Raw genomic sequence first — 18,183 nt, 5'->3', positions numbered from 1 at the left:
TAGTTAAAAGGTCGAGTACAACAAGTCCTCAAGAACTTCAAATGCAATAATGAGGACAACAATAAAGAAAACCTCAGTACAATACTCTCTATTCTCCCTGCAATAATAGAAAAAATATACATATATGAATATATCTAAAAAGAAACTGCCCAAATGAAAATAGGCTCCACTTGGTTACTAGTTAACTGCACAAGGATCCCATGATCTGCCAACTTTCTCAATTCGTGCAATAGCCTAGAACCAACCTAGAACTTTGCTAACGTGTTGGGGCAAAATTAGTAGAAAGGTGAGAGAAAATTTGAGGCAACTCTAACAAATTTTGTTACGTTCTTTAATTACGTATATACATCACCAACTGGATCATTAGTCGATCAAGTTTTACACGTTGTTGTCTCCGTATATGATTTTGTGATGATTGAGTAATTTATGAGCAAGTGCATTCAAGATTTGGTGGAAAGCCTCACCGGGTTGAACAAGTTGTAGAAATAACATTGCCTGCTTCGTTGAATGATTTGCAAGTAATCTTTGCTTTCTCAATATTTCATGTGGTGGAACATAAGTTTGAATATTATCCGAATATGGAGCATCTTTCTCCGTTACGAGTAATTCAATATTTTCCCATGGAATTACATCAGGAAATGGCAAGACAATGTCGTTTGGTATTATAATAGGGATGAATCTGTATACAACAACTTCAATCAATTTTGGACTCCATGGAGCCCATCCAAGAGGGAACAAGCAAAAGATGGCTCGTTGAATGTCTTCGTAGTATGTAGTTGGATGATCCATCGAAATATCAAATAGAGAATTGTCCTTGAAGTTCTCCCACACTGCTGCTCGAGCACCTCTTGCATAGTACCTTCCTTCAAGATCATTTCTATCATCTTAAAACAAGACTCGGAAATAGACAAAGATGGATCTTGAAGTACTATTAAGAGGGATGAAGTTGGGTTGAATTTTCTGTGGAGGAGCATATGGAGGAATATGTTAAACTTCATCATTTCAGATGAAGCTTTGAAGATCTAGGAAGAAGCTTAGAAAGAATTTAACTGACTGCTTTGTACATGTTCATTAAAAGAGACATCTCTACTTACAAAAAACCTTTTAGACTTAAAATCATAAAGTCTATAGGCCTTCTGTGTAGTAGAGTAGCCCATGTGAAATGCAACAATAGCTCTAAAAGAGAACTTATCTACTCTCTATGGTATAGTAACAAAGCATAAACATCCAAGAACTCTGAGATGAGCTAAAGAGGGAGTAGAGTTATGAAGAACTTCATAAGGAGACTTTCCAGCCAGAACTGTGGATGGTAGTCTATTGATAAAATATACTGCTGTCAATACACAGTCTCCCAAAAATGAAGTAGGATATGACCCTGATATCTAAGAGCTCTTGCCACCTCCAATATGTATCTGTGTCTCCTTTCCACTACTCCATTCTGTTATGGAGTGTGTGGGCAACTACTCTGATGACCAATCCCTCTGTGAAGTAAGAAATCAATGCATTCTTTACTAAAAAAAATCTGCACCATTGTCTGTTCTAATCATCTTGACATTCTTATTAAATTGCACATGCACCATTTGAACAAAAGATTTAAGAAAAACAACAACATCAGTCTTCAGTTTCATCAAGAAAATCCATATCATCTTAGAATGATCATCTACAATAATGACAAAGTACCTATGACCAGCAATAGTAGGAACCTTGTAAGGTCCCCAAATGTCTATATGAAGTAACTGAAAAATCTCAGCTGATCTAGTAGTACTAAGAGGAAATGGCTTCTTAGTTTGTCTAGCTAGGGGACATACAGTGCAATTCTCAAAGCTGCAAAGTAACACTTTATTTTCCAAGAAGTTCAGTTTCTTCATAACACCTACTAGTTCATGACCAAGTCTCTTGTGCCATATTTGGATATCTTCTGACATCTTCTCTGCAATACAACTGCATATTCTTCTACTGTTAACATTCTTCTCAAGACTCCTGGGTAGTAGGAGGTATAAGCCACCATCTTCCTTACCAATCCCCCTCACCTTCCAAGTGTATAGGTCCTGGAAGATACAAAAATGTGGAAAGAAGATCACTGAACATAGTAACTCTTTAGTTATCTTTGAGACTTTTAACAAGTTGTACTTAATCAAGTGCATACAACACATTCCCAATAGCATAACCACCTAAAAGGTGACATACTCCTTGATAATCAACTGGTACTATCTTTCCATTTGGAATATGCACATTACTCTTCAGTGTGTCCATTGTGTCAGTCACATTAGTCAATAGTTGTAAATTACTAGTCATATGATTTGTTGCTCCAGTATCTGTTATCCAGGCATCTGTACTATTCTGCAAAGAATGAGAATCAACATTACCTGCCATGGTCCCTGCTTGTTCCACATGTAGAATCTGATCATATTGATCATCAATGAAGTAATTTGGTCCCCTGTGAACTGATCTAGCATGAGCATCAATGTCAGTCCTGTGGAAATGCTGTGACTGTGGTCTTTGTATGACTCCACTTCCTCTAGCCATGTGAGCCATATTAGCCCTCTGATGGTACTGTGGTTTCTGAACATTTTCATTATTATTAGTATTAGCTCTATGACCATTTCCTCCCCTGTCAGTAATATTATCATGTACACTCATATTAGCTTGCCTATCCCATGTATTATCTCCCATGACATTGCCAGCCCGACCATACACAACTTTCTTCTTCCCTTTGAAACCAGGTGGATAGCCCACCAATCTATAGCATATGCCCTTGTTATATCCTTTCTTCTTATAGAATTCACAGAAAAGGTTACTATTGTATCCACTATAGCCAGCATTATTATAGTTGTTGAATGCCTTTGGTCTTTGTTGAGTATGATGTATACTCATCAATGTTGTACTTTCATGTAATTCACGTATCACACTCCCCTGTGAACTAGAATCACATATTTTCCTCTGACTTTCCTCATGTGCAAGTATAGCATGAGCTTGACTAACAGAAGGAGATGGATTCATGAGTAAGATTTGACTGGATTCATGAGTAAGATTTGACTCCTAATTGCATTATAGGACTCATTCAATCCCATCATGAACTGAAATAATTTTTGTTGTTCTAAATGCACTGTGAACTCCCTAGATCCAGCACATCCACATAGTGCTAGATTCAGAGATTGATACTCATCCCATAATAAATGTAGTCTTGAATGATAAGTAGAGACATCAGATGTACCTTGAGAAATTGTGGCTATTTCTCTATGAAGATTGTAGATCCTTGATCCATTGACTTTGTTGAAGCGCTCCTGGAGATCCATCCATACTGCATGGGCATTATCAGCATAAACTATGCCATTTACCAACTCCTTCGACATTGTGTTCATGATCCAGGTGAGAATCATAGCGTTAACGCATTCCCATTCCTCTTCTAGATCATCCTTGTACAGGTCCTTGGTACATGTTTCATTGATGAATCCCATTTTGCGTTTAGCTCTCAATGCGATCTTCATTGCTCTAATCCAGACTGAGTAATTTTCAGATCCTTTTAGTTGAATCAAAATTATCACATTTCCAGGGCTATCTGATGATTGCAAATAGAGAGGATGTTGCGGATCACTAATATTTGTCACTGCCATTGATAATTGTCAAAAATCCTCAGAATTTGGGGGTCACTTTCCACGAAAGTAATTGCAAAAATTGAAGGAATCCAACCAGCAACTTCAACACAAGCTCAATATCAGTAATCACCAGCTTCAATCCTTGCTAATCGAGTTCTAATACTATGTTAAACTTCATCATTTCAGATGAAGCTTTGAAGATCTAGGAAGAAGCTTAGAGAGTGATTTAACTGACTACTTTGTATTGATAACTGCTGATCTTACAAAATGAATGGGTTGAGAAAAATATCTAATATACTAGCTCTATTTATAACTAATTATATCAGCTCTACTAACTAACAATTCTATTGACAATTCTGTTATAACAGAATCTGCCAGCTGTATATAACTAACTCTTATTCTCTCATTATTATTTCAACAAAATAGTTATCGAGTCATCCTTCAAGCAAACATGATTCTGTTGCTCAAAAGTTTGAACCATAGTAGCACGCTAAAGCAATGGGAGAATTCTTGAAAATGGAAACACGCACCAAAATCATGTGGTACATTGAAGAAGTGATTAGCCCCTTGGTGTTCCTGTTCCAGTATGACCAGCTGGAAGCAATAAGCTGAATTGTGCTTCTCATCATACGCGGTGAGTTGAAAGGTAAAGGATGACGATGTTGTGACAAGTACACATAATTTGTGCAAAATCAATCTGTGTCCTCTGGATTAAGTGTTCAAACAGGCCTGGATAACAGGAAACAATGCTTATATATCTCAGTAGCAAACATTTGATTGAGACATCACGAGTCTCTCTGCACGATTTTCTTGTTATATTTGTTGGGAAGCTCATATACAAAAACTTCATCCTCCAAAACATGATCACCAGCACTTCCTAAAATTCTTTCAATGTGTTGATTAATCCTATGAAATTTTGGTCAACACCTGTAATTTATGACAATAAACAATAAACATTGTAAGAAGATTTATCCTGAAAAATCAATCTACATATTTGTTGCTGCAAAAAAATGATAAAAATTGGATAATAGACCTGCCCCTCTACCCTTCTTCACTTAAATATCACACTTTTATCGAGAGAAGGGTTTGAACTTATAACATGTGTCTAACTCACACATCACGTGTTGTATTCTTACCACTAGACCAAAGCCCAGGGGAAAACTTTTCAAGTAGCATTATTTTTCTTCCTCGGAATATTTTCTTAGTTAGCTTAAATTCATTGGCTGTTGAATATGTCTACAAATTCCAAAACATCATTACAAAATTTACAATCATTGCTCTAAGTAATATTACTTGAGCCGAGGGTCTTTCGAAAATAGTTTTGAGGTAGTGATAAGGTCTGCGTACACCCTACCTTCCTTAAACCCCACTAAGTGAGATTTCACTAGATATGTTGTTGCTCTGAGTAATATAACTTTATGTGTTTATCTCCAAGGTAATATTTAAAGATTCTTTTAAGAGATCATCATATTGAATTTTCAGAATTACCTAATGTCATACATGTTTCAAAGAATAGTCAACAGTGTTGCTTAAAGTCCAAAAACAGATTAGTCTTATTTTTACATGAATGTTTCTTGACTTCATTGACCTCCAACTAAAACTATGATTATTAGCTCTTATTGATTTTTGTAATACCTCAAAAAATTTTAAGTCAAGACTCGAATCATTCGTCGTATGAATATAGGCTTAAACTTAAAGACTTCAAATTGTATATATGAGTTAGGATCAATTACTAAGTATTTGAAGTGTATTAGATGTGTTTTAGGGTCATAAGGGATCCCTAAAACCAAGCCGAGTTCAAAAAATTTCTATCGGCTAAGTTTTCTGATGAGTTCGTATAAGGTTCAACTTCAAACAATCATATCTCCTAAAATATAACTAATTGATAGCCCATGACTTATTAAATTAAAGGTATTTGAGTCGTCTTTCTAACTCCATCAAGTTTGTCTCATTTGGAGTTCGGAGTAAAACGTTATGACCATTTTACTATAGACGCTCTATCCTGACAGAAGTCCACGATGGATCCGCAATGCTGAGAGGACACGGACTCCACTGCCTAAGACGAACGACACCCCCTTTATTTTTTAAGGGTATTTTTGTCCTATAACCGTTTGGGGAGTTATTCTAATGTCCCTAAACTTGTAGAAATCAGTTTTCCTCATTAAAAATCCTCTCATTCACTTCTAAACATCAACGCTCAAGAATTTTCAAGAAAGCATCAAGTTAGGGTTCTTTTTCAAGATTCCTCAATAAGGTAATTCCTTCATAGATTTCAAGCTTTCCAAACCAAACTTCTTCATCTATTTTTGAATCGCTTAGAGAAATCTTAAATCCTAACCATAGGGTTTTCAAGAAAACATATTCAAGAATTTCAAAAAAGGGTCTCTTGATTGTTCTTCTTCAAGTTAGGATTTTTTATCAAGATTTATGGAGCTTTTAAGGTATGTAAGGCTAACCTAAAATATGGATTGAGTTATTCCATATGCCCCATAGATGTGTTGGATAAAAATTGTGAAAGACTTGAACCCTCCATGAACGTTTTCTTAAATTTTCCTAAAACCCTAGAATATCTTCACATACTATTAATTGATTGATGATCTTCATGACTTCAATTCTTGAACAATTACTTTTCATATATTATTTTATAAACTGTAGCCATATATATATATATATATATATATATATATATATTGATTGTAAATGATTATGTATATGTATTGCTTTGAATGAAAAGCATGAATTGGGATAGCTATGAATGTGAATGGCATAAAATAGAAACATAACTTATTGTTGTTATAAAAGTATATCTAACTACTCTTGAAAGATGTGATTGGGACTAATTGAATGGTATGATTTGTTGAAAGGTTTGATTGTGATAAAATTGATAAATTGATAGGGGTCCATATGAGACTTGTCGATATGATTAGATTGAACTGATTGGATAAAGCTTTATGATCATTGAGTCTTGGGAGGAGTATCGAGCACCGAATTGGGTAAGAGTAAGTAATAACTCAAACCTAATAACTACATTGCCAAATGTAGGAGAGGATTGGACCGTTAAAGTCGGATGTTTCTCACATTACTGTACTGACATGATAGGACTTGATTGATTGTGGATCCATGATTGTTGATTTGTTCCTACCCTGGCAAAGTATGAACGGACGTGGCAACAACGTCGGCTTGTTATTCTATCACTGACTCATAAGTGATAATTGTCGGATAAGAGAAACTCTCATAATAGTCTTGATAGTACTCCGAGTCGTATTGAAATAGATTGGATTGGGTTGTATATGATTGGTCTTGTATAAATCATATTCTTGTTTAAACTTAGGACATCTTTATTTAGTTGTTCCTTCTTCTGAGTTTAGATTCTGAGTTGATTTGATTCTACCTTAATGCATGTTTCATTCTGCCATTTTACATACTCGTACATTCCACGTACTGACGCCATTTGGCCTGCATCATTTCATGATACAAAGACAGGTATTAGAGATCATCAACAGGTGCACCATTGAAGATCTATTCACTTCTAGCTAGTTGGTGAGTCCTCCCTGTTTTCGGAGAATACCGCAATTATCTTTTCAACTTTGAGTTTGTTTTCCTCTATTTTAATTTGTGGTAGCCATGAACTTGTCATTGACACCTCTTGGATTATTGATAGAGGCAACATAGACTAGAGTGTGGATGATATTGATTTGTTCATTTTGGCTAGTTTCATTCTTACTAGTTGTTAAATTGGATATGTGATTGGCCTTTGGCCTTATTTATGAATAGAATCCTTGTGAGTTGAGTCTTCCATTGATAGAATGTGACTGAATGAGAGTGTGATTGGACAAAGTGGTTTGCTTGAAGGCCAGTAATAGTTTTCGAGTGTCGGTCACGTCTAGGATACCCTCTCGAGGCGTGACAATTTTTTACCAGGTAGTTATGCCTCGAATGAAAAGAATATTTTGACAGAAAAGTTGTTATTTACTCACAACCCCTGTCAAGGGTCTATCAGAAAACAACCTCACTGCCCCGTGAAGATAGGGGTAATGTCTGCATATATCCCACCCGACTCTAGGGGTAATGTCTGCATATACCCCACCCGATTCAGACCCTATTTGTGAGACTATACTAGGCATATTGTTGTAAAGTTAAAAAGATGTAGCATTTCTAATTTCCTTCTTGTCTTAGTAAGAATCAAGCAGGAAAAGCCAACTTGTTGGGATCATATATTGACATCTAAAGAAAGAAAGACCATACAAATTGACTGAGATCCATGAATTAGTTGAAAATTGAAATAAGCAAACAGTTATACAGCAAATCTCAAATTGAGAAAATAAACAAAAGCATAGTAGCTAAAGTGGAATGTGTGATAAACATGGATTTAGACATTGTTAGAGTGGGTTAAAAAGTTCCATATTGATTTGCGAATGAATTGTCCGTTTACTTATATGGATCTGGCAATCCTCCTTTTATTAGCTAATTTTTTGGGTTGAATTAGGTCCAAGTGTTACAGACATCAACCGGCAAGTTTTACTTATTTTGCTTGTGATTTCATGAAAAACTAACAAGTTTATCTCAGATCAGATTGGATAAAAAAATATTTATTTTTACTTATTCACTTTGGACCTTGCACGTCTACTTAATGATTAATATAGGTATTTTACCACAATATCTATATTAATTGATGTATAGCCTTAAATCTTGAGAAATGATTTGGGAATAAGTTATTGATATTGAGGATAAAACAAGAAAAAAAACTAATTGTCTTTTTTTGATATGCATGTTAAAAATGTTAAATAAAAGTGAAAATCTATTTTTGAAATACGAAACGAAATAAATAATTAAGCAGAAGTAAAATTTTAATGTCAGGCATCTCTTGCTCTTTTCCACAATTTCTTTTACAACATGGTGAAGAAATCTGTTGTGGCATCTGCAATATAAATACTACTCTCTTTCTTACGATTTATGTAGTATCGTTTGGATTTTGAGATTCAAATATTTTAATTTTAATTGGACATGAATTTTTTAAGTTTTTAAAAATAAAATTTACATATTTGAAAACTACGTAAAAAGTATTATAAGTCACAAAAATTGATATTCAAGATATTTAAAAAATAAATAAAAATAATTACGGTCAAAGAAAAGTTTGTTTGAATCTCGAAATTCAAAAAGTGTCACATATATTAGGACGGAAGGGGTAATACTCCTACTGTTAAATTTATGTGACATTTTTCTCTCTTTAACATTCAACTCATGTGTATTTTAATCAATAATTTAAAATGTATTTTTTTATTATATTGATATGAGAAGAATTCTAATTTATAATACTTTTGATATAATTTTTAATTATTTAAGTTTAAAATGTTAAGTTTATTTTATTTTTAAATTAATTAAATTATCTGTCAATAAAGAAAAGTATCATATAAATTGAGACAAGCAAATGACATAAAATTTTAGGGAAAAGAACACTTATGCCCCCCAAAAGTAAAATATTTATCCTTAAATGTCTTATTACTTCATACACCTTTTTATTTTAAATTCGCGCGTTGACGTCAGCAACCCTTTTTTTCCTCTTTAATACCATCATACTATATTACAGTATATGAATATACTTTGATTGTATCAAAGAGTAATTAAGCAGTGTCTTCATTGAAGGACCACTTCTTCCTCCTTGATATCATCAAAGTATAATGTACTATGCTGGTATTAAAGAGTAACTCAGTAGTGTTTTCATTGAGGTTTGCTTCAGTCTTTACGTTATATCTATATACTGTCATGGTATCATTGATGTATGCTTCAATTCTTCAATATTTTAATTTAAAAACAGTTTAAAAAAGAGTCATAACTTAGATACAATTTTTTTTAAAATTTGCAAAAGGAGAAAAAAATTATAAAAATATATTTTCTACTAATTTAGAGTTTAATAAATAAAATTGTGACTTTCATAATTTTTTCTTAATTGTTTCTTATTTATTTCTTAAGAAAAGAATTCAATCATATATAATACCGATAGGGTATCAATATACCAACGGAGTATCATAGTGAATTAAGCTCAGTCCTATATAATACCGATATGGTATCAATATATCGATAGAATATCACAGAGGATCAATTCATAGTTGTGATGCTGACGTCATGCATGAAATAAGAAAAGAAAAAATGGGGTGGGCGCGTAAGTAGTTTTGGCGATGGGTCCTTAAGGGTAAATAGTTTGGATTAGGTCCAATTTGGATAAATAGTTTCACTAATGGATCCAATTTATGTAGTTTTCCCAAAATTTTAAGTAGGGATTACACAAATCTCATAGTGTTAAGAGTTAATTACAACTTATCCCAATTCTTTTTCAAATTACAAAGTTCCTTATATTTGGTGGAATCCGGATACATCCCAAAACGTTCTGATACATCGCGCCTTCATTTTGAATACATCCCTCAACGTCTCCATACATCTCGTCTCGATTTTGGATGCATCACTCAACGTCCCGATACATCACGTACTTTTTGATACATCGCGTAAAGTGATGTATCCGGCCGGTACATCACGTAAAGTGATGTATTCAAGAATAAAAGAGAGTAGAAATTTTTGTAATTTTTTCAAATAATAAAAAATTTTAGAACATATACTAAAATAAGTTGTGTATTTAAATATTTTTTCCAAATTGCTTAACCTAAAAACTTCCGACAAGAAAAGGTGAACCTAGTGTGCCAACATTGCCAATTTTGTCATAAACATGTTTATAGATTAAAGTCCAAAAAAACGAGACTTAAATGGAGCTTCACGTGAAACAAAGCATTGTTAGTGTGAACATTTTAACATTTTATTAAATTGTAATTTTAGCAATTGTCCATTGATGACATTTAATGTCATCTTTATTATTCTTTCTTTAGTGCATAAAAATGTCTTTCATTATCATCTTTATTTAGTGCAAGACTAAATCATTCCATTATGTATTTTTAATCTAATTATCACTAATAAGTGGTGCACTAAATCATATTATTATGTATTTTTAATCTAATTATCATTAATAAGTGGTGCACTAAATCATAATGGTGCACTAAATCATAATGGTACACTAAATGATGATAATGATGGCATTCTATTATTTTTTCATCTTTGTATGATTTTCTCTCCTATAAATAGAGAGGTCTTCTTTGTTTTGAATATAAGAACAAGAGAAGAAAAAATTGAGAGAGTTAAGTTTATATAAAAAAGAGAGTTCTTATTAGTTGAAGGGAGGTGTTCTTTGTGTAGAGCTTTAAACTCAACTCTTGTCTAGAGTTTGTTGAGTTACATTTTTGTGATAAGACTGTTGTATCCTGGAGGGGACAAGTCAAGAGGACTACTGCTGGACCAGTGAAACGATTTACTGCAGTGGGCTTGAATCTCCTTAAAGAGAGCGAGATATCCGCGCCTCAGCCAAGAAGTGAAGTTAATTTCTTCATTTTTATTTTTCAATTGTAATTTGTAATCTTATAAATTCACCGACAAGCATTTCTAGCACATTTTTTGTCCAATGAAGATACATGAATTACTTTTGCAAAGCTCGTCTTATTATTCTGTACCATGATGTGAAGAGAAACGGGAGAACTACTGGCGCAAAAACACCTTGCTAATAATTACCCAAAGCTACCAGATAAGGAATTTCAATTGAAACAACAAATTTAAAGTATTAAGACGACATCAAAATTTGTAGATGAATATATAAAAGGATTTAAAGAATTTTTTGATAGTTTCATCACCATACACAAACTGTTAGACAAAGATAGTAAAGTTATAAATTTTGCTAAAGGTCTTGAAAACGAATGCAAAACGTTGAGGACTATTGTGCTAGGCAAGACTCCATATCCAACTTTCTCTCAATTTGTTAATTCATTTAGTAGGTACAATATGAAAGAAGTTAGCGAGAAAGATCAGAGTGATCAAACCATTATTTTAGTTTCAAGCTCTGAAAACACAAAACTCATTTACATGAACTCAAGAACAAGCTTGGAATTGTGTCATTGACAACATTCAGTTGAGGGGGATGATAGACAAAATGTGTAATGAAGCCTAATTAGCTTAGGATTAATATTTAAATAGTGACTTAGCTTAGAATTAATTATATTACATACTAAGATTGAAATTGTAGAGTTCAATCTTAATCTAAATAGAGAAGGCATACCTAGGCTGCTTATCGGACGGATCGGGTAGATAATTTCACTTAACGATTTGGCCTATTGGATATCGATTTTTAAATTTACTAATCCGCTAGTCAACCTATAAGTTATCGGTTGGTTCGATAATGGATTAACAATTATTGGACGGTTATCGGGCGGTGTATCGACTAACCTCTAATCTCTATGGTATTTTTTTTCGATGATCGCACATTAAAAAAAGATGACTTCTTTTCATTATTTTTAAATGTAGTGAGCCAATGAGCAGTGATATCAAAAATCACAATAAATAGATTTCTTTACGTCTTTACCTTTTTTTAACTTTAGTGATTTTTTGAGTTTGATGACTTGCTATCTATTCTTTAAGGCAAAGTATATAATTATAAAAAAGCTAATAAGTTTTCTTGGCTTTAAGCCTTTAGCCTTTAGGAGTTAGAACTAACAGGGGAAAAATATAGAATTACTCTTATATATTATGGTAAAATATTAAATGAGGCTAATGTACCTAAAATAAAAAGTATAAGTATGATAATTCTTAACGGGTTAATAGTTTACACGATAGGAAAATTGAATAATTCGCCCCCACACCAATAAATCGTTAATTATAAACTTTTAATCCGTTCCCCAACAGTTTATTCAATAGCCCAATACTAGTAAGATAATTTTACGATTGACTTATCGATTACGATTCGATTTTGAACACCCTATGCATACCTATATAATATAATGAAGTCACTAACTTGAGTAAAAAAATAAGAAGAGAAACATTAAAAAAAAATTACACTCAGAAGTACTATTCTTAATTTTCTTCCTAAAGTTGATAAGGTTCTTATCTTGATTGAGGCTTTAACTTGGGAATTCCAAAAATATAGCTTTCACGAGGAGTATAGAACTGTAAGTCCAAGAAAAAGAAAGGTTACATTTTATTTTATATAACTTGTCTGATTGGATACCAAAAATTTTAATGACTCAAAATTCATATTAGGAAAGGAAGAATGGCATGAAAAGAAGGTAGTCTTTAACGTAACGTAATTATCCAATTCTCTCCGACAGACTGACAAAAGCTTAGGAAAGACAAAAAAATTCTGTTAACTTAAATATATCATCATATTTGTTTGACTATAATACTTTAAAAACCTATAGTTTTGAAAATGTTATACCATTGTTGCAACTATAAAGCTTATTATTAAACTTGTTTTCAAAATAAGAAAGAAGTATTTTTTAAAGCTAATTATTAGAAAGATGATCTCATAAATTGGAATATAGAAAAAAAACTAATTAACTTATACGTAATTCACATTATTGTAGTAGCTAGGTAACCTACTTATTTTCCGAATTACTAATTTCATTTTACTAACTATCTATATATATATATATGTACCGTTATATATCATTATCATTTATATGACCTAACAATGTTAAAAATTCGTTTTACATATAAGTGTATATAACATGGTTTAATTGGTAACCTGCCAATGATATATCACTAAAATGTTACAACATGTAAACTTGTACTATCAAATGTAGATCCAAAGGAACAAAGTGGCAGAAAATTCTTAATCAAAATTTACGCAATCTGATTCAGAAAATTAGAATATGGCATCATTAATTGTCTTCTATACACGAAAGCTTCCATTCTCTCTTATCCAATAATGCTAGTATAGGTTCATTCTAATAGAATATCACCAAGCCAACAAAAAGGAGACAGTCAAAGCATTAGTCTTAGCATCAACAGAAAAAAATTGGACGATCGTTGTTCAAGAGAGATCCTAAAAACTAGAATTGCGACACTCACTTACTTATATATATATGTGACTTTTTTTTCTTTCTTTTTCCCCCTCTTAATTAATTAACCCGTTATGATCATCAACATTGTATCATCAATAGCGATTCAAATCACCTCCCCAAGCCAATCTAACAGATAGTGCAAGCATTAGGATTCTCTTCTATGCTGTGGTGAACTTGGTAATATGTGTGCATAGGAGGAGGATAATATGGCCTATAAGCCGCTGGTGGATAAGGTTGTGGTTGTGGTTGTGGCTGAGGATGACGTGGTTGTGGTTGTGGTTGTGATTGTGCTTTCTTCATTTCTTCCTTTTTGGGTCCTTCTTTTTCTTCTTCTTCGTAGTCGTCGTCCTCATCATCGTCTTCTTCTTCTTCTTTTTTAGGCTCTTCTTTTTTGGTTTCCTCCTTAGGTGGTTCCTCTTTCTTTGCTTCCTCCTTAGGTGATTCCTCTTTCTTTGCTTCTTCTTTGGGTGACTCTTCTTTCTTTGGTTCTTCCTTAGGTGGGTCCTCTTTCTTGATCTCTTCCTTCTTAGGTTCTTCTTTCTTCTCTTGCTCGGGTGCTTTGGCTGCTCCTACTATGAGTATTTCTGTCGACCAAAACTTGCGTAATCTGCTCACTACGCTCACTGGATCAACCGTACCAATGATGGTTAACTTTTTACTTTTCATATCCATCGAAATCTCATCGATTCCTACAAAATTTCAGCATACAATGCATTTGGTTAATCTTATAGAAGATGGAAGGAACATATTTTAGCTAAAAGTGTGCTTTTAGGCTAATTAGATTATTCCTAGCAAAAGCACGTGGATATACATTGTAGCAAGAAGTTTGCTTCAATTCATGCACCTAATTAACATCCCAAAACCAAATATACTATATAGTACTAGTAAACAATGTAAACATAAAAAATAATTAAGTATTAATTTTTCTTTGTCATATAAGTTTTTAGATAAGAAAATCACATAATTCGATATGATATAAAAAATAAGTCATGAATCTAATCTCATTGTCATCCAAAAGAAAAGTATATTTGCATGTTTGATTTATGAATAAGTAGATTCATACGTGATGGAACGTATTAAGGCATTATATAATTAATAGTGTTCTTCTGACATTTTAAATTTCTAGATGAGATAATTACAGACTTTAATTTACTAATAACTCAATTATTCAAAATATTAATTCCACTACTAAGATGTATACTTGAAATCCTTTAACCTATGATCAAAAGTCTTTACTAAATGTCCTAACCAAAAAAAAAAAAAACTTTTGGTAATATAAGTGTTTTACTCCTTAGTAAGCCTATCTAACGGAAAATCCATATGAATTGGATCGATATTATTCAAGGTATCGATTAGGGATCATTTGATAAAAAATATTATTAATATATTATTTTATATTTTATATTATTTTTATACACTTCATCAAACGATTCCGTACCACTAAGAAAACATGCATCTCCTTTATTGTAATTTGGCAAAGTGATAGTACCTACTACCTAGTCTAAAATCTGTTAGTGGGGAACAAGTTCAGATGACGGTGGACCCACTTGACGTGGCGCCATGCTGGAATCAACTTACAAATTGTTTACTATTCTTTTTTCTTTCTCCAAATTAGTGCAAAACTAGAAACCAAATTATCACTAATAGAAGAAATATTATCTCCATTCACCTAACCTTTTCACCACCAATCTAATAATCGTAATTATGTTTTATTAATCGTGAAATTTAAAAATATTTTTTTAAAAAAAAAAATATTTTTTTTGAATCTAAGATATATTAAATACAGTCTTTGTATTTCATATAATGTAAAAATAGGATATGCGTACATCTCGCTCTGTCAGACCTTACTTGTAAAGTCTTATTAGATATATGGTTATTATTGTTGTGATATTAAATCAAATCATAAATATACATATGGGATTAGAAATCATTTTATTGATACAAAAATTAAAATTAAATTATTATTAAATATTAAAAAATATAATTCTTTGTTTACTTAGTAAAGAAGATTATCAATATTGTATGATTATAAAGTCTTTATAAACATGTTACCTTAATCTGACATTTTAGTGATTACAAAATTTTTAAGGATAAAATAAAAGTTTCAACTAAATTATTTTCAAATTTAAGAAAAGAATTATTTTTTAAACAGACAAAATAAAACTCATATAAATTGAACCAAATGAAATATTAAATCAAAACACACTAAATCAGTAAGTATTTTATATTTGGGTAAAGGAAAGCACACAATTAGAGTAGCTGCATCATTTCTAAATGGTTTCAAAAACTAAATTTAACTTGTCTAATTTTGGAGGTAAATTTGAGAAGTTTAATTTTTAGAATAAATAGATAAATTCAGAAGCTCTAAAATTAAATAAATAAAAACTACATACAATTAATTTTTATAACAGTTGAAATCATGATTAGTGAAGATACAGGGGAAAGTAGTGGTAGTAATTTTCTATGTCGTTTGAACTGGTATGGATCCTTCAAAAATGTGTTATTTTTAAATAATCAAATACACACCAACAATTATTTTTAAAGAATTCAAACATTATAGACATGTTAGCACCTGATAAGGCGGAGACAGTCTTCAAGGCCTTTCGCTTTTCCCTGACATCTTGTAAATCCAGTTTGATCAAGATAAGTTTCTGTATCAGATCGTACGATTAGTATAACAAATGACTTTTTTAGACGCAATCTATATATTTTTTTCGAAAAAAATAAATAGAAGGAGCATGATAAAAGAGGGAATAAAGAATCAAACCTTCATGGGTGAAATTAAAGAAAAAATGAGCAAAACAAGCTAGAGGAATGAGAATGTGAAGAAAAACAAACTACAAAGAGAAACTAATTAAAGGAATTGAAGAAGAAAAGAAGTTTGTCATGGTGTCAAGTGATGATGAGAAAAAAACACTGAATATATGCACTAAAGTTATTCATGAAAGTGTTTTTTTAAGGGAGGAAACTAACAGAAAAAAGTTCCGAATCAAAACAAAATATGCAGAATAAGAGTGAGAAAAACGTTGCAACAACTTGGAAGATTGTGTATGGGGGTGGGGGCGGTTACAATGAAGAGGAATCATGATTTTTTTAATCTCATGATACTAAATTAAAGTTACGTTAAATGTACTAAAATATCATTTAATCTTATAATTGTAAACATATCATGTAAAAAGTTGAAATTAAAGTATTGCCAAAAAAAGGATCATTTTTTTGAAATAAATTAACAGAAAAATAGATCATTTTTTTAAAATAAAAAAAATAGTAAATTTAGACTAAATAGTTGTATATATTTAATAAACGGAGAAGGGTCATATACCCTTATAGTATTGGAAATAGTTTAAATATATCTCTCGTTATATTTTCGGGTTAAATATATCCCCTATTACACTTTCGGTTCAAATATACCTCTATCATTATACTTTGGTACAAATTCACTCTTAATTTTAACGAAATAACACTTGAAAAACTCAAAATTAAATAATAATTAATTCTCAATTTTAAATATCTGATATTTTTAGAAATAAATAAAATTTTCAATTACTAATTTAAGGTTTTTTTTTCTTAAAAATAATATTACAAAATGCATTGCATAATTTTAAATACTAATACATAAAAAATTTAAATACTAATTTAAATTTTTTCTCAATTTAAACTAAAAAGGATACAAAATTTAAATTTAAATTACTAATTACAACTGCTTTACGCTAACCTGCCCCTAGAAGTGGTGGTGGTGGTGGTGAAGGTAAAGGAGAATATATATATATATGAGGTTATGGGAATTTGTGCCTACATATGCTTGAAAAGAAAAGTGACGACATGAAGATCTTAACCAGAGCCAGTGACAGTGTCTGTATATATAATATAAAGAAGTTCTGCTTTTTGAAGGGGACGGTGGTAAAAGGCCAACATGTCTATTGAAATCACAAAATTACTTAGAGAGTTAATTTTCTAAATGGTCTTTAAAATTTGAGAATTGCTTCTAAATATTTATTTTTTCTTATTTATGTGACTTACTTTTAAAAAAAACAATTTCAAAGAGAATAACACATTTTTATATTTAGTAATAACTTAATTTTAAAATATTTATTTTATTTTCAATGAAATAATTTATACTCACGCAAACATCCAACAATCAATTTTTTTTTCTTAAATTTCGTGTCAAGTCAAATTGACTCATATAAATTGCAACGAAAGGAGTATCATATTTATTTCATTTAAGAAAAAATATCACTCAACTATCACTATTTTCTTCAAACACCTCAAAAAATATTTTTCTCTCCTAATTGGCATGTTATACCGGTAAACCTCAATTTTTTTAATAATAGACTTATTTAACTCATTAGACTCATTTAACTAAAATTATAATCTTATTATTTTAATATATATAAATAAATTAATTTGTTAAGAAAAATTTCCACGCTTAAGAATCCCTTACTAAACTTTACATTGTTTTCTTAATATGAAGAATAGCTTTTTAACACTTACTTTAATACCATCAATTTTGAATAGTTATGGACATATATCTTCAGAAAATACTGCAGATTTTTTTAAAAAAAATCAATAAAAGTTCAAATTGAATCATGATATACAAACCACTTCATGAATGTTAACTTACATTATTTAATCATTCTATTAGAATGGATCAATGATAT

At 31.4% G+C, this 18,183-nt stretch overlaps 1 protein-coding gene and 1 pseudogene across 1 annotated transcript; both read right to left on the bottom strand.

Moving 5' to 3' along the window:
• Nucleotides 1-378: 378 nt before the first annotated feature.
• Nucleotides 379-4,507, bottom strand: LOC129875808 (probable beta-1,4-xylosyltransferase IRX10L; annotated as a pseudogene).
• Nucleotides 4,508-13,314: 8,807 nt separating this feature from the next.
• LOC129877748 (heavy metal-associated isoprenylated plant protein 39-like) lies at nucleotides 13,315-16,479 on the bottom strand. The gene is made up of 3 exons (XM_055953275.1): nucleotides 16,293-16,479; nucleotides 16,098-16,176; nucleotides 13,315-14,214 (listed from the first exon to the last, which is right to left on the bottom strand). Exons 1-3 carry the CDS (start codon nucleotides 16,296-16,298, stop codon nucleotides 13,652-13,654), a joined length of 648 nt encoding a protein of 215 aa, XP_055809250.1. The 5' UTR covers nucleotides 16,299-16,479; the 3' UTR covers nucleotides 13,315-13,651.
• Nucleotides 16,480-18,183: the final 1,704 nt, after the last annotated feature.

This window comes from Solanum dulcamara, chromosome 12, assembly GCF_947179165.1.
Source record: "Solanum dulcamara chromosome 12, daSolDulc1.2, whole genome shotgun sequence".
Taxonomy (NCBI): domain Eukaryota; kingdom Viridiplantae; phylum Streptophyta; class Magnoliopsida; order Solanales; family Solanaceae; genus Solanum; species Solanum dulcamara.
Note: the sequence above shows the minus strand (reverse complement) of the source record. Positions and strands in the feature narration are given on the sequence as shown.

What these genes read in the sequence shown, in the direction of transcription:
- LOC129877748 (XM_055953275.1), bottom strand. An exon ending in GACTGTCTCCGCCTTATCAG is followed by an intron (nt 14,215 to 16,097) that starts GTGCTAACATGT and finishes GAAATTTTGTAG; the next exon opens with GAATCGATGAGATTTCGATG.